Source organism: Temnothorax nylanderi, unplaced genomic scaffold (assembly GCF_030848795.1).
Source record: "Temnothorax nylanderi isolate EJ_2023f unplaced genomic scaffold, tnyl_v1.0 TNYL_tig0001_pilon, whole genome shotgun sequence".
NCBI lineage: Eukaryota > Metazoa > Arthropoda > Insecta > Hymenoptera > Formicidae > Temnothorax > Temnothorax nylanderi.
Genome location: NW_027249063.1, coordinates 3,420,024 through 3,442,204, shown reverse-complemented (window position 1 = coordinate 3,442,204; position 22,181 = coordinate 3,420,024). Strand labels below are relative to the sequence as shown.

General features: G+C 46.7%; 1 protein-coding gene and 1 long non-coding RNA gene across 4 annotated transcripts in view; one reads left to right on the top strand and one right to left on the bottom strand.

Annotated features, from left to right (window-relative positions):
- The window catches only part of Mirr (iroquois-class homeodomain protein mirror), a 29,952-nt gene extending 27,028 nt beyond the window's left edge, over positions 1-2,924 (top strand). The window contains exons 4-5 of the mRNA XM_071719961.1: positions 252-556; positions 773-2,924. Of these exons, the coding sequence (XP_071576062.1) occupies positions 252-556; positions 773-1,737 (1,270 nt within the window). The 3' untranslated portion in view covers positions 1,738-2,924. The remainder of the gene's footprint in view (positions 1-251; positions 557-772) is intronic.
- Positions 1-22,181, bottom strand: part of LOC139781584 (uncharacterized) — a 238,758-nt gene that overhangs the window by 77,243 nt on the left and 139,334 nt on the right. The gene's annotated exons all lie outside the window — the stretch shown is intronic.

Sequence of the window (22,181 nt, the reverse complement as noted above, 5' to 3'; positions counted from 1 at the left end):
CTCGCAAGTCCTGCATCTGCGTTCCGGTCGGGAGACACAAGTTGTTATTGAGAATATAAACACACAGCAATGATCTTTCTATACACTCGCCATTGAATTACCATCGTTATTTGCTTTTGTTAGTCCGCATTTCTTTTTTTGCATATATCTCCTACGAAAATATTTTCTACAGGATACGAGAGAATAATTCAACGATTATCGTATGTGGGCACTACTTTGCATATAATTTTTCTCACTTTAATTTGTTATAGTTATGGCATGGATCTAAATGGCGCGAGGCGAAAAAATGCGACACGGGAAACAACGAGCACGCTAAAAGCGTGGTTAAACGAGCACAAGAAGAATCCGTATCCCACGAAAGGCGAAAAGATCATGCTGGCTATTATTACCAAGATGACACTGACGCAAGTGTCGACGTGGTTCGCAAACGCGCGGAGGCGTTTAAAAAAAGAAAATAAAATGACGTGGGAGCCAAGAAACCGTGTCGAAGACGAAGATAACAATAACGAGGACGACGATAGCGGGAGGAAGAGCGTCGACGAGAAAGATCGGCTAGGTGAGTGTCTTGTCCTCTATTTCTTAGTTTTAATCACATTACTTATTAATCATCGATGTTATCAATCATGTCGACCAATAATGTGATTATCGTACTCCTGGAGATTCTTCTGTTTAAATTGTTAAATAAATTCGAAGCTTTTTAAGAAATTAAAAATTCAAACCGGAGCCAACATTGTTCCGAATTACGACGCTCGACTTTTTCTTCTTGGTTCAGATTCGAAAGACTCAGGTACAGGTTCCAGCGAGGACGGGGAACGACCGGCGCACCGTTTGGACCTACTGCACGGTGGCAGTGGCGGATCGGCGGGCGTTCAAGGTAGGACCGAGAGCGAGTGGAGCGAGTCGCGAGCGGACAGTGGCCCGGACAGCCCGGAATGCCTGTACGATCAGAGGGAGCCGAGGCATCCGCTGCAGCTGCAGCATCCGGCGTATCTCACCCCGAATCACGGCCGGTTGTTGCGTCATCCCTCGCCGGAGAGCACGTCGCCGGGTAGCCAGCATCATCATCTGCCGCCGAGCACCAGCGCGCCGTCCACGGTCAGCGCGGTGACGACGAAGCCGCGGATCTGGTCGCTGGCGGATATGGCGAGCAAGGACGGCGATCAGCAAAGTACGAATCCAGCCACGATGACGGCTCTCACGTCACCTTACAGCGGAACGGGCGGAGGCGGAGGTGGCATTGGCGGTGGCGGAGGTGGAGGTGGCTGCACCACGGGGGGCAAGCTCGTGAGCCCTTTGGCCAGTCGACTGCCGCCCCATCATCCTCTCCATCCGATACATCCGGGCACGCAGTTCGTAAGACCGCATCCGGACTTCTACAGGAACCTGTACGGCGCGTCCCATCTCGGCTCCGGTGACATATCCCTGCTTGAGACGTACTCGAGGACTCTGGGTGGACTAGGCGGCGTGATACCGCCATCCACGGCCCCGAGCATACTTACGTCTTCGTCCTCATCGATCTCCGCCGCCGGTACCGTGAAACCTTTCTCGATCAACGGCGGTAGCGGCGCGGCTGGCGGCACCACCGCCGGCTCGACCGTTTTACTGACCACCGCGTCCTCCGGTCTGTCGCCGTCGTCGTCGTCGACGGCGTCGTCGGGCGGGTCCGATCATTCGCCCCATCCGGCGAGCGCCGGCCTCCCCGCGACTCAGGAACTCAAATCTCCTGGACGGGTGTGACTCGACGTAGCGACCGATCGCTAAAGAGACGTTATTTATCGCGGGCGCGCGCTGTGTACCGGCGGGCGTTTTGTGTGGTGTGGCTGACAATAATCAGAGACTACAACCTTGTAATTAGTGTACAGTAAAACGGGAGATGATGAGATATACTGCCCCCCAACCTGCTCCTCGTTCCTAGTCTTTTCGTTTTTTTTTCTTTTTCAATGTCATCGTCGATGTTCCTTTTATCTCTCGTTGCCTACCCCCTCCCTCTCCGACATTTCATCCAAGTTTATTTTCCGTAAACGCAATTACTCTCGATAAAAAAAAAAAGGGAAAACTTGTTAGTACCGACTACCTATAGTGGCTCTATCGCGGTATAACCGTACAACAACTAGCGCGTCAAGAACAGTACTATTACACTCGACAGTACTATTACACACATATAAATATTATAAATATCTAAAGATATACAATAATATAATTAATATTATTTATGCGTTTGTAAATAGTAGAAGAAAGGCCTAGTAGAGAAATCCGGCCAGTGTATGTATTGTATGTAGAGTAGACACTATATTACTAGCCTACCTGAGATCATAATTCATATTAATGACGATTATTATTATTATGATTATTATGATTATTATTATGATTGTTATTGCAATGTTTATAATATTATCGATTCACGTCGACTCGGTCGAGCATGACGAGGTATGGGTCGTTAGTCGCGGCGACAGATTGCGAGGGATCGCCGGAGTGTATAGACATAAGAGATTCTTGGAGGTCAGTCCTTGGTTCCTCTTCTTGTAAGTATCTTCTCTCTTATTTATTTTGCTAAAAATTATTGGCTTGTGATAATTTTTCGCAAGAACGCGGATAAAGGCTGCCAAATCGCGAATCGATTGTGTGACTTTCCGTTGACTCGCGCAATTATAATGACGTCGCTCGCAATCTGCTTGCGAACACAACTCCGTCGCGTCCCGTCGTCGTTGCGTAGAAAAGGAACGTTCTAAGTTACACGAAGGTGAAGCCACGGGCACCACAACGGCTGTCAACATATCATGTCATGTCGAGAGTGAACGATCGCCATCACCTTTTAGTCATTCGTGTCCAAAATTTCACGCGAACTCGCCGATGTCACACTGACATGTGACGTCAACGCGCAGACTGTGTCCTTTCGCAATAAACGAATCATTACGGAAAACAAACGAGTTTCTCATTTCTGACCTATAACTCTTCGCCAATTGTACCGCCAAATATTTATATACGCATACCAAGTGTTTATTATTCCTTCTTTATGTAAGTCTCTAAAAAAATGTATCTTATATTTAAAATTAATTTTTGTCATGTGAAGTTATCGTTGTTTTTTTTTTTCGATTATACTGCCAGTTCGGAGATATCCCGTATATGTATCGAACTTATCGAACGACTTGATAATCGAATACAATTCAGTATTCTTGGGCATACGCCGCTTTTCCGAGTCGGGTAACATGTTGATTATTATGCCATTCGAGTCGAGGGCCTAATCGTGCATCGTGTGTAATTCAGCAGAGACAATACATACACGAGGAGGCTTCTAGTCGACTGTAGGGGACTATCCTTTCAGAACGGTGAATGAATATGAAACGTTCTCATTCTCGGAACCGGGACGGCCGGGATGTACTTATAAAAATGCAAAGCGACCGACTTCTGGGTGGTTGCTGGACAAGCCTGGTTATTAGTAAACATTTAAATCGACAATTCCTATAGCTATGCGGACAGCGGGGAACATCGCTTTCGTCCCGTTTCTACCTTCCTCCTCTTCTTCTCCACCTTTCTCTGGCGCTCCGCTTCCCTCTCGTTCTTTCCACGGGAGTTAGAGGAGAGAAGGACGACGGGGACTACCGCGTTCGCGGGTTTGCGGTAGAAGAAACAAGAAATCAACTCACGGGACCACCCGCTACGACCTGGGGTGCACCAAGCCGTAGATCCGAAGGAGGTCCACGCCGTCTTCATGAATCAACTCGTTTCTGAATCGGCATAAACCTTCAAAGAGTCGCGGAGCGCTTCCCCCGTCCGCCAGATTCAGAGTTATGTGAGTATCGGTGTCCCTTCGTATTCTCTCGATTTCAGCCGGTGGTCCGTAATACGAGCGCGCGGTGTCCTCGAAAGTGCATTGAAGATTGGAAGTGAAGAAAAATTGTTACAAATGATGGAAATGCACGACAAGATGTCGGGAGAATATTCGATATTAAATTACGATAAATAAATTAGTTCTGTAATTCTTCGACTTGATACGATTTTGCAAGAAATAATAAATCAATAAAATTCTAAAAATAAGTACAATTTCTAGGATTAACAGATGAGGCCATGTGAATCACTTGCATAATTAGCTAATTATTCCGATAACGAAAACGTTTTACGTTTTAGAATCGACAAGCTGTGTCGTGGCGCGTCGTGAATGCCCTAAATGGCGCTTAAATCGCGCGATAAACCCGTTTTATGTTACTATAAAGATATCGATGGGCAAAAATGTCGATGCGTCAGAGGTGAAGGTAACATTATATAGGTAGCTAGTACCCGTCGCAGATAAACCGAGCCGTTATTACTGAGTACAACGGGTCCAATTCTAAGATCATCATGCTGTTAAGGAAGACAAGACTATCTGCCGTCTGGATGATGTATCTTATAATGGCAAACGAACGATAATCGGCTACTTTATTCCACAAATGCATACGGATGTTATATGGTCACTTTTAGTGTTATAGCGTTTCCACAGTGCAATAACGACGAATTGACGACCTTTTTCATCCATTCGTCCGTTCTCCCCTTAGCAGTAACGCGAGTGCCTTCAACGCCCAAGAAGCACTGGGATATATCGCTCATCATACGTGGGCTATGACGTACTGCAATTGCTAGATTTTATTCCGATATTTTATCAATCTCCGCGAAAATTTATCGTCACTGTAAAAGTAACCGAAGAAGGAATGGGCGAGAGGGACGTTTCAATTTTCACGCGGTTGTATACCTGTAAATAAAAAAGTAGCTCGCAATCGCGGTATAAATCAAACAGTTATACGCCTTAATCATGGCACGGGTAATCCGCAATCTATCCGCGTTCTTTCGGGCACCGCTTTCCCATTTGCCATTCGCGCGTGTAATTTCGCGAACGAAGCTTTATGGCACTTACAACTTTTCGCGCGTGTAGCTTCACCGTTACGCCGTCACGGTTAATAAAAATTAACAGTAGTTTGCCGTGTATACAGCCGGGATATATACTTAGGTCGCGCGATTTTGCGTCTCCGGGAATCGTCGTTATATATACGACGACGGTTGCCGGTTGCAACGCGAATTCTCGCGAAGGACGCGGTAAATCTCGCCACTGCACTAACCCTTCTTTTTCACAACAGGACTTTTCACGCATGCATTTTATTTGGAAAAAAAAGAAATAAATGGATGTAGGTGCCCGCCGCGATTACTCGGACGTTTCGCGAGGGCTTCCAAGAGGGGGCAGACGATAAACTCAACTAAACTGCGTTCTGCAGCGATGGTTTATTGGCTTTTATCGAGTTTTAAGCAGCGAATTCCTTTATGAAAACGCCATTAATTTTACGATGCGGGCATATTTAGCCCACGGCTTCTCATAAAATCATACTTCGGTCGCGATAAAGTTAAAACATTAGGGGGAGAAGGGGGTGGGCTCTGCTAGAGCAAAGTTGGCATCGTAAAAATGCGATAGACGGAAAAGATCAAGTAGTTACGTTATGTTTTATGTATAGAACGTTATTATGACGTAATGTAAATTATTTTTAATAAATGTAATCATGATCAAATATTTTCAGAAAAGAAAATATAAGTATGTATATAAAATCGAAATTCTTACGATATACGAGTATGTATATTAATTTAAAGTGTTCTGTTGCAATTTTCACTTATAGCCTCTCACGAAAAAAAAAAACAAGATATTTAAGAAGATAGTTAAGTTTTTAAATAAATAGATGTTAATTAGTCGCAAAAATCTCAATAATTAAATGCGAGAGATAACAGAGGTAACACACATAAATATTCAATTAATTATTCATTATCTATTTCAAAATAACTAGTTTTTTTAATCGAAATTTCAAGTTTCATATCTTAATGCCGTGACACATCCCTAATAATTTATAAATAAAATTTCACTATATAGTATATTGTATATAATATATTCGTGCTACACGCAATCGCAATATCATTATATAAATTCATTTCATTATTGAAATCTTTTTAATGATCACCGCATATGCGAATAATTCGTAAATAAAATTTTACCTGCTGCGAAATAATATTCTCCGCGGAGACACAATCTTTTTACATCGAATAATATGGTAATAAATAAAGAGGGCTGCATTTAACTAGACAATCTGTAAAACAGATACGTGACACACGTTCTTTTTCTGGCGCACCGCCACGCAAGTGCGTCCCGCGTTGTCGAAAGGTAGCGCGTATCAGTGTAGGTGGTGAATAATGAATGGCAACGTCGAGACAACTTGCTGGACCAGCGTCGACGACGTGGATCAGGTCGGCGGTGTATATACGACCGGGGTTAGGAGGCGCAGTTACAGCACGAGTTCCGGGTGAAACGACATGAAAAATTAACGGGTCCGCGTTTTGACATTGCGTCAAACTTTCGTTGTACAGCGTGATAGATTGTTCTACGGATGGTAGATTATTCCGTACGGCCGCCTGCAGCAAGAGAAGGAGAGAGAAAAAGCGAGAGAGAGAAAGCGAACTTGGTGCTCGGCGGGCGAAAGATGGTTTTGGTTTTCTCGGCTAACGACCGACGGACAAATTCGAATTTTACGAGGGACACCTCACGGCCGTATTGTCAGCTGCCCGTTGAGCTTCAGCGAACGAATCGTGGGCCAGGCCGCCGCTGGACAAGTATTTTTCGTGAGATTTATCACCGTGCCAGAGGAATATATAAAAGTGATCTCGATCAACAGCCTAGAATTGAAATACACGACGATATTTCATCTTTCAGTACCTGCGCCTTTACAAATATACATGCGGTATATTTGATGATCGTAATAATAGTAATCTAATATTCCCACTAGCTGAACGTTAACGCGCATTTAAGTCTCTCGAAATTCTGTGTTTTCAATAAGGACATAATTAGGTAACCCAAATGCGTATGCTATGATCAGGTCGGACCGGTGAATAATCTCCGTGGAAGCGCCAAGTTTTTCTATCGAGGGAAAAAGAAATACGCTGTAAATGTTTCTCGCAAGAAGGCGGGCTATAATTTGCCGCCTGCGGTAGAATCCTCCGCAGTTCGTAATCCTTTTCCACTTTAACGCGTATCCGGGCGCGCGACGCATCGCGCAACTGTGTTGCAATGCGGTGCCAACGAGGACAGAGGGAACAGAGAGACGGCACGTGGACGGCCGCGCATCGCGATATTTCATTCGGCGTACGATCCCGCGAATTTGCGTTCTCAAAGACTTCAAAGGGGCCTCTGCGAGTTACCGGATGTCCGGCTGCTTGCGACACCGTGCCCGCTTTGTGCACCGGCCCACCGGGAAGAGAAGAGAAGGAGGAGAAAGGGATCACAGATGCTGGAGGAACAAAGAGAGAATCGGAAAGAGAAGAGGAGAGAGGACAGAGGCGAGAGATAGAAACGAGAGAGAGAAGGAGCGTTCAGCGCTCAGCGTGGTACTCGAATTCGTCCGTGGCTTGTCGGCTGGCAAGTACGACGTAAGTCACCTACTAAACTGGCGGCTAAGTAAAGGGGGAGGTGCATAATTCACCGCTGGTTAATTGGCGAGCGTTTTCACGCCAGCCGCCGGTCTGTCAAAGCAGCTACAGTCTACGAGGCGCGGCGAGACGACGAGTGTACCATCGTGGAAGACCGAGGAGGAGTGACGACGACATGCTGCTTTTCTCTCGAGAACGAAAGAAACGGAGAAAAGGCGAGGAGAAGGACGGAACGCGTATCATCACCAACACCATTGAGAACGCGTGCTGCGAAATCCTCGGTTCTCTTTTCTTCTCCCTTCCTCTCTTGCGTCAGTCGCCCCTGCTTATAAATACTGCATCTCTCGTAAAGAAAGAAAAGAACGAATCGGAGGACGGTAGAAGAGAAAGAGCAGGGGGTTGGAGAAGGAGGAGGAGGTAAAAAGAAACTGCTTCTGGCAGTCGACAACTGCGACAGACGACGACGCCGACGCTGCGCGGCACGAATACGAGGATGCTTCGCGGCGCTTCGTTAGGAGAGACGCGGCGATATGACTTATTTAATCGCCCGAGATGAACGTTAATGTTCTTCCATGAGGCGCGCTCGCGAATGTTTGGGGGATTACGCGTGTCGACGGGGCGTTGGCCGCGCGATTTACGAAGATCGTAAGTAATGCGCGATACGTTCTCAATGGTGACGGAGCGTGGCACAATCGGAGCATAACGCGAAAATGTAAAAGTTAAATCGTACTAAGTGTTTCTTCATCATTCCTGACAAGGTTACAAATCTGAAACGTATTTGCCATGTTATGCGGATGATGCCAATAGTTGTATATCTTCAATTGGAGCTTACCGTTTGTCAATTACCACTATCATTGCTTTATAGATGTTTCATATTTTCTCAATCCGTTTTTCAAGCTATCAAATAACGAATACGGGTAGTATGGCTACTTTTCCTCGAAAGCGCGGCCAGTCACTAACCGTTTCTCTGGCACGAGTGGTCCTTTGATTCATGTAACAGAAACGCGGCATGTAGCTATAGCGAGAGTTTCGGCAGCGTGGACACGCGCGCCTAATTATATCCATGATTTGTGTTTGCCTTCCGAGAAGGCGACGTGCTCGCAGGAACAAAGCGAATAATCGTAATCGCCTCCCTTTCTGCTTTAATCAGAAATGGATCTGTATCGAAATCAATTATACCTCGAATTTGGTCCGCAATTATCAAGTGTCTCTCTAGGATAATTTTATTTATCAATATTTTAAAGCTATTAGAGAAGAAAGAAGCATGATTTTTTCTTTTTATCTTCTTTGCTCGATTGTATCCCGGAGCGTTTCTTCGAGAAGTTATTAGCTTTAAGTTTCGAATATTCGTTCTTGATTTATTTGTCAAACCGCGATCGATTCACACAGCGGGACGTCGTGCGTTCGGGCCCCGCGAATGAAAAACTGTATTTAATTAGGGGGTCCGTCGAGGTCGGTCACGGCGACGGCGACGACGATGACCAGAGGAGCCGCGACGAGGAATACGACATGCAGAATGGCGATCACGAACCGCACTAGTTCAGGGATCGCGGGCAAAAACCGAGTCCTCCGTCCGTTCGCGCATGTCGACGGACGCAACATCGATGGATGACGAGTCAATCGAGAACCGGTGTGCAGCGTCCGGAGATGGACGCGTCGGCGTTCCGTCTGCCATTCCAGTGTCCGCCGATGAGGGACTTTTTGGAGGGCGAACGCGGGGGCAAAAACGCGAACGCGGTCGCGGGGGTTATGATTGATACCGGTGCGAGAATGCTTATAAAATTGCCGAGCGAGATGCGACCGACGCTTTTTCCTCCAGGCGCGAATGTACGATTGATGCGAGAGAGAGAGAGAGAGAGAGAGAGAGAGAGAGAGAGAGAGGGGGGGGGGGGGAGAGAGAGAGGGGGAGAGAGAGAGAGAGGGAGAGAGAGAGAGAGAGAGAGAGATCGTCGCTGTGGAATCTTGGAGACTTTATTACAACTCGCGGAAAGATGGAGACGAATTAAAGAGGGGGAGGCATAACGTCGACCATCGTTCTCGAATTACTAATTTTGATTACGATTATGGAGGAAACAACAGTTTAAGAAATGAAGACAGACTTATTTTACGAGCATTACTCTCCCCGAGGTAAATTAAATTTTAAATAGCACGCTTTTGCTTTCAAGTCTCTACAACGCTGGTCAACGCTTTGATTTCCATTAACATCAAAGTTGCGTGCGCAAAGGGATATTGGCCCCGCGCAATCGTTTCCACCGGTGTCGTCGACCCCAGACAGGACATTGCATCCTCGCGAGGATATATACATGAGCAGCTAGAACCGTGCAGTTTCGATGTTTGTCGGTGTGTCACGCCGCGGTCACGTCTTAATCAGTGTCTGGTCAAGACTTCCAGCGGGCCCACTGGAGCAAGAAGCTCGTCGGGAGCCCAGCTAAACGTGCCGAATGTTAATTACGCCAGCGGGAATCCCGCGTGGCGGTATCGGTCCCCGAGTGAAAAAACTTCTCGTTCGAATCTCGCCGATCTTCATCTCGTGCTCGTCAGCTGTATATTTTATTACCGAGGAATTATAAAATCGATGTCGTGTTTTCTTTACACGTTGCTCGCTCGTGCATCGCGAGCTCGGGACACGCTCCCTGCTCCGGAATTAATTTTATCAACTTTTCACACAACCGAGATTAAAATTTCAATTAGCTGCGAATATCCAATCTAGGCTTCCTGTTCCTCCTCGAATGACGGAGATTTTATACTCCAAGTTTTATACGATCCCCAGCGACTCCCCGCGTTTGTTTCGAAGTTTGTTGTGACACAGTCCCCAGTCCTACATCGTAATGTAATTAGTAGCGCCGTGCGCGCACGGAGGGTGCTCTCTCGCCGCTTCTTGACGAGGAGGGTGACTAACGGTCGTTCTATTAATGTTTGTTTTCCACGTGCACCGTACACGCGCGCGACATATTTCGGAGCCGCCGCCGCGATTTACGGTCGTATCACATTTTTCCATGTGTAACCGTCGATCTTCTTTCCCTTCGCGTATACCGCGCGATCTCGTGTTCTCGCCCGCGGGGCGTTCTAATCGCGCGTCGAGCAGTCGGCCGAATCGGTGTAAAAATAAGTGACGTTTATTATATGCGAGAATATCGAGGGAGCGACAGAGAGGGAACGATGGCGCGTGTCACAACAGCGTCGAGGCGCGAAGCGTCAAAGTGGATTTATGATATTTTCCCAGCGTGTCACCTCTCTCGCGCGCGCGCGCGATATTCCCGCGGCCTAAAAACGACGAGTCGCGCAAAGGCGGCGCGCCTTTGATGTCACGTTTCTTACGCGCCCTACGCGCATGATGCATCGCTGTTCTTGACGCGCGCGCCTTGCTTAGGACCTTTAAACAAATCGTCGAGTTCTTTGTCGTGCGCTCGTGCGCAGATTAATTGAGGGAGCCGGCTTCCCGGACTCCCCTAGATCTCCTGATTTATCGCGATCAACGAAGTTATCCGTGGTTAGTGACGTTCATGTTAATCCGTGTGATAAGTATTTCGACGAATCACTTGAAATTTTTTCAACGGTTCTTATAATTGGATTACGATCTATTTTTACGGTATTCGAGAATTTCCGAAGCGCACATAAATCAATCTCGGCAGACATCTCGGATATAAATCATAACGCGTGCGAGTTACACGAAAGTCCCTCTCACACGTGGAATGACTAATATTACAAATTAGTAAGACAAATACTCTCGCCGGTCTGTGCGAATGACTTCTTCAGAATTTTGAGTAATCGACGACGGGTCAGTTTGTCGCATACCGCGACTTTCGTCAAGTAACAATTAATAATAAATAATTAGACGTGATTCGTTAAAATATCCAGGATAATTGTGCGCGATGAACGAGCGCGCGGGCCCTGCCATTATTCCGTTTAGCCGTCATGGGAAAAGGAAGCGACGCGTCACCAAGATCGTTACGTTGACGGATTCATGCCTTCTGCGGGCGCCGGAAGTAACGCGCGGTGGCGCCTTACACAAATCCCAATAGATGGATACCACGGTTTCTCCGACGAAATTTTTTTCCACGCACGCGAGAACGAACACAAAATGGAGCATCGTGAGTAAAAATAAATGTCGCGAGGCACTTGGGATTGTCAAAAATAAGATATCTCTCTCCTTAAACCTGGGGATCTTCCCTCTTTAAATGACTTACGATTCTATTCTATATAATTGGACACGTAGTTATCGGATTATGCCGCTTCAACTCCGACATTTCGTATAGTCACGTTTGTCTATGGAAATTTCATATTGCGTGCGTGTTAATACAGATGTACCGCGTGACGTGGCCTGTGCCGCGAGATGTTTAGTCCTAAACTAATAAACCTCCTCTCCGTCTCGTGCGCTCTGTTATATAACATTAAATTTCTCGCCGTTGAAAGCTCCGTGCCAGCATGCTTGTGCAAATAGCGCGACACAAATCGTCGAGGTGTAACCTCTGCCTCTTTCGTTGTTCGCGCACCAAGCTCGAGCTTGTTCCTCTCGGCCCCGCGTCTCGGTCGCGCCACGGCTTCCCGGCCGAAGAGGCTTGGTGGGGAAGGGCGAGGAGCTCTCTCATCAATCACCGCAGTCCGCGGGCCGGTTTATTTTAAGTCGGTTGCGTTTTTAATACACGCGTCATTAACGCATGCTGGCACCTAAGCGGCGACGGCGAGGATGACGAGACGACGAGGACGACGCCGACGTGGCGCACAATTAAGCATGCGATGCCCGTAACGACCGTAGGAAGCATATGTATGTACATCTCGGAGGTAGACTCCAAGGTGGCAAAATGGCCTTCGTTGCACAAATTGTGTCCCGATCATGAACGGCGATCACGATCGGCGATGCGTGAAATCAAAACGATGATCTTTAAATGTCGCGGAGATTCGCGGCAAAAAATATCCTTATGATATCGTCGGATGACGATCGCCATGAAACGGCCAGGTGATTTATTATGCGCTCTTTTTTCTTCTTCGTAGGTGAAAGGCGTTTTGAAGAACTTGTGTTACACAATAGGAGAATCTCAGATCATCGTAATGATTTAAAAAACACTTTTCAACCGCTTGTCGCAATTGATACCAAGTTGCGAATACTTAATCATCGTTGGAAATGTTACGACATATGGATTGCATCGATTAGACTACAAAGTGTTCTATTAAGTCTTTAAATCAACGAAGTTCCGGCCGAACTCGCGCATAATTTTCATTTTAATACCGTCGCCGTGTAGCGCTAGTCCGAAATACTCCGCCGCGAAGTTTCACGCGGGTATTTATCAAACCGCTGTTAAGCCCGGCGCGTCGATACGCATACTCCGTATTTATTCGATGAGTCGCCGAATACGTAACGGCATTAACTCCCGAACTTATGGAGCGAAAGTTTTATCGCCACGGCACTCTGCTCCGTACAGCTGCGCGGTATATACGTTCCGCGTAACATACGGGCGAACTATTTGGCCGGAAAGTCGTTAACTATTAGCGCCGACTTGACTTATGTACCCGGAAAGACGTACGATCCGCTACGATCGTGCTCGATGCATTTATTTTCACCGCTCGCCTGCGTAATATGTCAGATTGTCGTTTCCGTTTCTTCCCACTTCTATATACATATGCTTACAGCTTATCGCACAAACAGGAACCGAGAGGCACTCCTAAGTGATACGTCGCGTGACGCCGCGGTTCAAAAATTACATCGATAATTCAAAAATCGTATGACTTGCGTTGCAGAGAGCAAGCCTATCGAAAGATATCCGCGTCGAGTGACATCTGCTCGGCGCGGCACGGTATGCGCTCCGCATTTCCGTCCTCTTTTATGCCTTGTCACGACGTTGCGCGACATTTACGATGTCACGTATACCCATCGCGTACGCCCACATAATTACTTGGCGCGGCGAAAGAGAGAAAGGGAGAGACAGAGGAGAGATCCCAATTAACACGCCCCAGGTTCCTCTCTCCGGATGAATCGTGATCGTCCTCTGCCGGGTGCATCCCCGATCGTCTGACGGAACGGGCTCTGTGCTCGCTTTCGATTAAAATTCATTAAAGCCGCTGAGATTAGTGCGGTTCTGGAAATGGACTTGGAAGGCCGCGCGACGCATATCAATCGGTCGAGGCGACGAGGGGCGGAGAAGGATGCATCAGAAAGAGAGAACGGAGGAGAAGAAAGAGAGGAGGACCGAAGAAAGAGGAGACGAGAGGGCGGAACAAAGGGGAAGGAGAGAGAGAAAGAGTGAGAAAGAGAGACGGGCGGAGAGACCTGAGAAAGAAAGCCGGGGCGAGTCGCTAATGAGAGCGACAATTCAGTGTGTCGGGCGCAGGCAGCGCGCGGAATGCAGTCGGCTTCCAGCATTCAGAAATTTATTCCCGCCGCCTTCCGCCAGCTTCGTTTTATCGCCTGACAATATGCCGCTCCGAGAGAGAGAGAGACCAGCTCGCGCGCCGGAGAGCCCGTGTGTACTCGCGAAGTTACAAAATCGACGCCCGCCCGATGTGCGTCGAGCGGTAACTCCTGTGCGAGAGATCGCCGTGAGATTGATTTTTCCATCGGCGGAATCTGCATGCGGAATTATTGTCGACCGGTTCGCATTTCTACTCTTTATCGCACGATCGAGTCTTTTAATGCCGACCGCTGTATGTCACAACCTGCTGAAGCGGTATTTATGGCGTGCAGTGTTAACTAGCCTACTTGTGTTCTTGAGTATTTTTGCCGTTCTACAGTTTGCATGTCGCGTACAGAACTGAAAAGCACAGTCGGACAAAATATAAAAGCGAAGAAAAATATAATCTAGCATTAAGACAAATGGCTGAGAAAAAGTTGGAGAAATTCTTGGGGCATATGTGTACAACAATTAATTGTAAGAATTTATATATTGCGCGTGTAAGAGGGAAAAGGCAAAATGTATGAGCAGACGTGTTTATCCCCAAGTAATTAGTCTTTTCTATTGCGAGCGCAGTGGAAAGAGCATCTCCCCAAGGAGACACTTCACCCTTAGCGGCGCCGAAATCTGGTAACCATTCGCCGACTTAACCGGAGTTTTACGAACGGCTTTGAGCGAGACAATGGCGGGGTTCCGGGTTTACATTATTTAATGCCGCGCAGTCGGTGGTCGGGGCGTTAATTAGGCGGCGCTCATATGCTAATACGGGGGACTAAGCTCCGCTTACTCGCGTAGTAGCTGCCATGAGCCAAGTACAAGCATACTGCGCTCATTCGGTTACTCGGTTATAGTACGCCAAGTTTCGTACTAGCCCTACGGTGTCGCACCTATTCGAGCACCCACACGCGCGCACGCACGCACGCACGCACGCACACACTCGCGTTGAAACCCTGCGCTCACACCGAGCCCGTCGAGCTATTTGTCTCGCTAATATCTTCTCCTCCCGCTCCCTCCGCAATCGTCTTCCTTCTACGCTTCTAACAAGGTAACAAAGCCGGCCTACCTCCCTCCGTTTCCCTCTCGTTCTCATCTTGAATTTGCCTATTCTCGCGATTTGACATAAGCATCTATGCGAACAAGCTATACGGGGTTATTTTGATTCTTCATGGTAGAGCCATTGTAAAAGTAACTATTATAAACGATTAAAGTGCTGTAAAATTGGCAACAGAAAATGCGAGTAATATAATGAGTTATAATTTTTAATAGTAGACTTTGCAGAAAATATAGGAAACTAAACGCATGATCTTATTCTTATCGAAACGAAGTTGTAATCGTGATTATTTATAAAACTAATTATAAAAGCAATCATAGTCAAGTCATGAAACTAATGTCACCATCATGCTCCGTGTCATCTGATCAAAGTTACACCGCATTATAGAAGGTTAGATCGGCGCATTACAGAAAGAAGCTGCGATCTCTAATTCGTTACACGTGAATGATGCCCGACGCCTCGAAGGCGTTCGGAGACCGTATCGAGGGTCCGCGTCGTCTAAGATTTCCCTGATAGGACCGATTCCGCGTGGCTTCCATCTAGATCGGTATCTAAATAGCCGACGATCCTCCAAAGGAATTCGTCATTCTAACACACCACTCGAAGGTAGAAGACACGAGAGATGGACCGCGCTTCTCTTTCGCCTGATTTAATTTATTCGCCCTGAGATCGAAGAGGGATATAATCGAATCGTTTAGACACGGTCGATTGCGGAATTTAGCATTTCTTATTTTGCATTGAAATAATTTAGTTGAAATTATTCAAGTAGTAGTTTCTACTACGTATGTTCTTACTCTGTTTCTTAGTTGAAATACTTTATAACTAAAATTCTTGTCATTTCTCCTCCATTTTGTCATCGCGTTTGTAGAAAATCAAAGCTGGAGCGGTATATATAAAAGCGTTTCAAGACGGTCGCCACCTCGATAAAAATCTCTTATCGCCGATCAGGATACGTCGCCCGAACGTCGCCGCACCTGTTCGACTAGATGTAAAAATAGTTCGAGAGTTAGTAAAATCCGCGTGTAGGTAGCCCACGAAGCAACACGCTTAGGATTACATCCTAACCCAATATATATATATATATATAAACTATTAAAAGATATAACGTGGCCTATGGCGGAATCGGTAACTCTATATTGTAGCGGCGGCTTCTTTTGATGCGACGCGCTTCATCCAGCCTTAGCGCTCGTCCACCGCCACGGTATGGTACCGCAGCCCATCCAAGTAGAACCGGCTACAAGAGTCTCGAATACCTCCTCAGGTACTCTCTCGGTGTCCGATCATCGCGAATGCCTGAGAAGATAACGAGTACGAACTTGTTCTGTGAAAGTATTTTATCTTTGCGTTGCCATATACTCGAGAAGAAGACAAAGTTAATCTTCCTTCTTCACACCTGTTTTTAATTACCTTTTTCTTCACCGGGCCTTCCAACTTTTTTTCACTTATTCACGTAGTACTCTGGCAAACAATTGAAAGGAACGAAATAAATGGCCACGTAGATAACAGCGAGACAAGCAGACACATATGAATATACACTTAAAAGTATGTTTAGTAAACTCCTGTGTGCGCAAGATCCGATGGTTAAACTATCTCACAATCAGTTAAACCTAAGATTAGCTCCAGCCGACGCTATATCGGCCACGAACGTTACAGGACATATCAGGGTACGTAGAATGATCTGACGATACATATCATCGCTACTTATAACAAATGTAAGCAGTATTATAACGTCGGTCACATTCATAGCGTCCGGTCGGGATCCGATTACGTTACGACGAACTATACGCGTGTATAAAGGAGAGTTTATCCCCGGAAGAAAAAGCAGCGTGGGTCATGAGTCAATATATAACGCGGACGAAATAAGGCCTGGCTTCGCGGGAAGGCGAACTAAGGCGACGTGTCAGCAACGGCACACATTTGTCATTTGATAAGAGAGTAGCGTATTATAACGAGAGCGTGATATAAATACTTTTACAATCAGGGCCACGGGTGACGATTGAATCGACCGTCCGACCGTGGCGTCGATGTCTGCCCGAGACGATTGCGAACGCGTCTCGATGCACGCAACGTAGGCAGCGCGATAACGAGAACCGCTGCAGTGCATCTCTTCTTCGCACCGGATCTGACGATTATCCGCCGCGATACACTGAGCCGATCATTAAGGAGATGTCCACCCGGACGTTCGTGGAAGGCACCGAGGTGCCTGCGACGACGTCGAGGATGCATCTGTGCGCGTGCAACATGCGCACCGTGTCTCTCCGGTGTCGTGGCTATGTTATCTCGGTCGCCGATTATAACGAACGAACGAAGATACAGCTTGCACGTAATCGGGTTGTGCGCGATATTATCCGCATTGCAGATTTCGCTGCGCCAAACATTGGCTACCGTACGCGTGTATGTCTATTAATTGCGATAAGTGATAGTAATGCCTCTCGCTCTCCCGAGACGAAGATGAAGGGTTCGAAGTGTCGCGAATAAAATAACTGCGCTATCTTCTTTCTCCTTTTTTCTCGTCGCACCAGTATCATCCGCGATGTCTTTTTCGACTATGCCGCAAACGGAAGGATCAGAATCGCATCTCTTCTCGACGCGAATCTTTTCTTTTGTCTTCTTGTTCCTCCTTCTCGTCTTGCTCATCGCCATCAAGTAGTGAGTCGTCGAGAGAATTTGAGATAGAACGTGAATCTATAGGCTCGTCATTATTTATAATTTTCCGCTCTGTTGGCCGTCCGATGTCGGCGTCGTTGCACCCTTGTGCTTCCGCGCCTTAAAAGAATGATCGAGGTAGAAGAGCCCTTTTTCTTTGCCACCGGCGCATCCGTTCTGAGGTACGACGACGACGACAACGACGGTAACTACGACGACGACGAGATGAGAAGACGGAAGACACAGGGAACAAGAGAAAGAAGAAGGGCTTGACCGCCCCCGCAACTCGAAGAGGCGTCGAGATGCCCGCCTCGATAATACCTGAGACAATGACCGACCGCCATCGTTACCCGCCTGGAAACGCGTACTCGCGCGCGACACCGCGTGCCGGGAACGCTCTCTTACACCTGGAATCAATTTATCAAGGCTGGAAAGAGTACGGTACGGTTGTGAATCGTCATCAGAGTATCGAGTATTCCCTCATACGGATTAGCCTTATTGCGATAATGAATCTGCTAAAATATAGAAGGTTTCTTTGTACATTACTGTTAATATACATTATTATTGTCCATTTAAGAGGCAATCCTTCTGATCTATCGCAATCAAAATGCGATTAACCGCACACAGAAAAATACTGATGATGTATTTACTAAAAGCCCTCACGCGGGATTACAGAGTTACAGCGCTTCGTGTTATAGCCGTTATAGCCCCGGCGTTTGTTACGTCACGTTAAAATCCCCCTAATGAGACACGTCTTCGCGGCATGATCTTCGAAGTCTGTCCGACAGCGCGAGATGCAATTAGCAGGGTCCTTAAGCGCGGCAATCTCGATGAGAATCATCGGAACAGTTTGGTGGACGATGGGGCCGTGCGCGCACGCACGTACCTTAATAACAGATTTTTGCCCGATCTTCGAGATGCGACGGAGTGATTAAGTCACTCTTTAACAGTCGCGTCAGGCTAGACGTGTGTGTGTCGCGTATGTCCACGCCACACACACACACACACATGTATACACATGGAGCATTGGATAACGAGAGCACAGTGAGGAACGTCGGTCGTCCGCATCTCGGAGGAGCTCGTTAGACAGCCTACGGCCACCGCTCGCCCAGACTTATCGTCCCGACTCGCTTCCGTTCGTTTCTCTTCTTCCTCGTTTCCACCGCCTCTTCGCGTGTCTCTCGTCCGAGACTGTCCGTCCGTTTGTCCGTCAACGAGGGAGACGAAAAGCGCAACGGCGCGGAGCACGACTTCGCGGAGCGGCAATTCAACCATTTGCACAAAGCAGAGAAAGAGAGAGGGAGAGAGAGAGAGAGAGGGGGGGGGAGACGATCTTCAAAGCAACGTTAACGACGATCATCTGGCGGTTTCTGAATTCCAAATGATACGGCGCTCCGCGCTCTTTGAGAGCCGCGTATTTTTAGACGGTTAATTATACGGCGCGACCAATCGTCACCGCGTGATTAAGTCCGCCGATATTTTGCCTTCTTCGTCCTCTTTGCGTAAGACACTCCGGAATTACGTTTCTTTTCCTCCTTGTATATACCAGAATTTATTGCAGAAAGTTTCGATTTATCGATTATTCTTAAATTTACGTTGATTATTAGTGCCAATTCGCAATATGTTATCACGAGAGATAATTTCAGCATGATACGTACACGTAACGAAATCGGACCGATTATTCCGTGTCCGTTCAAAATTAATTCCTCGCACGAGCTCGATGGTAAATAATAAAGCGCTAGTTACCGGACAACTTTACGTTACAACTGTGTCGATCGTTATCAGCCGTAATAGATATTATAGTCATATCGTTAATGAGACTAACACGTCGTCTTATCGATTCGTTTTATTAATTTACCAAGTGTCACGATACTCGCCGTGGCGAATGGTCGCAATTTCCAGATCGTGACGATGACGATGGCGACCGCGACGACGAATAACAATACTGGTTTTCTAATCGCATTACGATCGCGAGACCACTGCTTTCACGGGCTTCTAAGCGAGATCATTTTTCCGCTGTTTGCAGCTTCGAGACGAATGACACGCGAGGATCGCGGCGCGATGCATAGGGGCGAGAATCTAGAACTGGAGGCCAGGTGCCGCGGAAACTTTATTTAAATAAAACTGACGTAAACCTCGATATTGCCGTTCGGGTTTATGTATTCAGGTATAACACGAGTTATTTCGCTTTTAATGATCGCGCGTAAAACATTCGGTCTTGATTAAACGTGACGTCAACCGAGAAAGCGCAAATCGCTGCATCTCTCTCAGTACTTGCACAAAGAAACGGTGCGTTTTAATTCTTTCCCTTTCGCTGCATATTTATGTCATTATGAGTTTTCGTCCTGTCGAGCGTTTTTTAAATATATTTAAGGCCGGTATTCATAGTCGGTTCTTATATTTAAGACCGTCTTAAGTACAATCTTAAGATGTCATTAACCAATCACAGAGCCGTATTAGCATCTTAAGATATTACTTAAGACGGTCTTGAAATAAGATCTGACTATGAATACCGGCCTTTTAAATCACTTCTTGCTCTCTTTTTCCAAGGCAATTGTTTGAAATTTTCGGCAATCGTACATAAAACTGATTGGATAATAAATTCGGCTGATTAGACTCTCGCCTGTCGGATCACGTCTTGATCTGATATTCTAATGTGCATGTCTCGTTGCATTTCGGGACACGAGAGAGATCACCTGCTTTTCGTCCGCGCGTTAGTGGTGCCGTTTGCGTGGTTCTTAAACGGCCGAGCAAAACGACCGAACACGCGTATAAATTGAAATTTACGAAGTAGTCGGTGGAATCGCGTGATAGAAGCGACCTCTCATCGTCGTTTTCTCGCCGGGAGCTGTGCTGATCGTGGGCAAGGATCTCTCCGCTTCTTTCATTCACACTTTCGTACATCGCCATGATCGTCTGAAATTTAACTTCGCTTGTCATGCTATATCGACATTAATGATTTTCATTTACATCCGTTTTATATCTTGCCTCTTTGCCTAGAGCTTTTACAAAAACGATCGTCATGCAAATTAATTATTTTCTCATGCTGACGTAAAATTGATAATAAAAATACACGACGATAAATTTAGGTGTCTCCTCATTTATAAGAGATTCGCGCGGATTACAACACGCATTACGTCGCGATTTCATACCAGTTTGTTAACCGACGCGAACTCAGAGAAGTAATAAATTGCGGCTATTGACAGGCAACATGAGACTGCCACGGCGGAGGCATCGTCGCACACCGGGGTCCGTTCGTCCCGAATTTTTTTTTTGCGTTCCGCCTGCGGGGTCGCCGCGCCGAGCCGCGCCGCGACAGAACGGAAACCGTTTTGCCGAGAGACAAAGACCGAAATTCCATAGAGGCGTGAAGCACCAAGGAGCTGGTGTCGGCGTAGCGGCGAGGAATGGTGGCTCGTCGTCCCAAGCTTAAGCGTGGGCGGCCCCGCATCCGGCCTAAACTCCCCGAGATAATATAACGCCGGTTCGTTCGAGACATTTGCACCATCATTAAAATTCGCGATAGCGGATCGAACAGGCACGGTGACATCACCCTCGTTCGCGCGGACCAACTAAGAACCGCGCGGGGAGGAAGGCCTCGCCGTGTTAAAACCCGCCCTCCCTGTTCGTCGTGCCATCGGCGACGGCCTTCCCGTCTTCCTTCCTTCGCCCTCGGGATCTACCTTGGAAAGAAAGGGCATCACGTAAGCGGCGGATAGGCCGTAACGCATCGATACACGCGTACGGTATGCGTATAATGAGATTGACGATGACCATTTGATAATTAATCCGGAATATTCCCTGAAAGGACAGTCGATCTTCAATTAATCAGGATAACTTTCAACATCCCGCTTTATTTCTGTCAGTAAAATCAATCTTTGCTTTCGCAAAGTACGATATAGTGAATCATAAAATCGCGATAAATCGTTGGGCAATAAAATCGCGCTATAAATTACTTCAATGAGCAGCGAGATGCGTGAGGAATATTTTCACGGTGACTTCTATAATGTATACTTTTATTTAATAGAAAAGAAATAAAGTCATCAAGAGTCTTATCGATTAATCTTTCTTGATATATGTACATAAACAAGTGTTTTTTTTATTGCATACTCGTAAATCAAGTTAACGGTGTTATCTAGGATCACTTTATGCGAGTGAAATTGCAATCTTCAAAAGACTACCTTCCATGTCTTGAAAATTTGTCGTCGTTGCTTAAATATTTTTGTTTTCCCCGACTATTTTAATATCTTACGATTTAAAAGTCCTCGATTATCTAAGTAGATCAAACGAGAACTGTCGAGTTGATTTTCCTAGAAATCAAGGGGGAGATTGGCGAAATCTAAACGGTATGATATTTCCGGCCGTTTTATTCCCGTCCGTTTGCCGCTAATCAACGCTTAGTCATATCGACACCTGCATATCGGAGTCCGTGACGCTACGCGGCCGGGGAGCCTCTTTTAATGCCTCGTCGAGAAGATCGTTCCGACAAGTGGAGAGATCGAAGCACTGCCTTCCGAGAATCTGTATATGCGGTACGTCCATTAAGCGCCGGGTATAGCATCATAAACGTATTTAATAAAAATTAAGCCTCTCGCCGCGGAGGCTGCCCGATTTCCTCTCCCGTTCCTCGGGTGATCCCCGACTTCTCTTCCACCTCCGCGAATATTTAT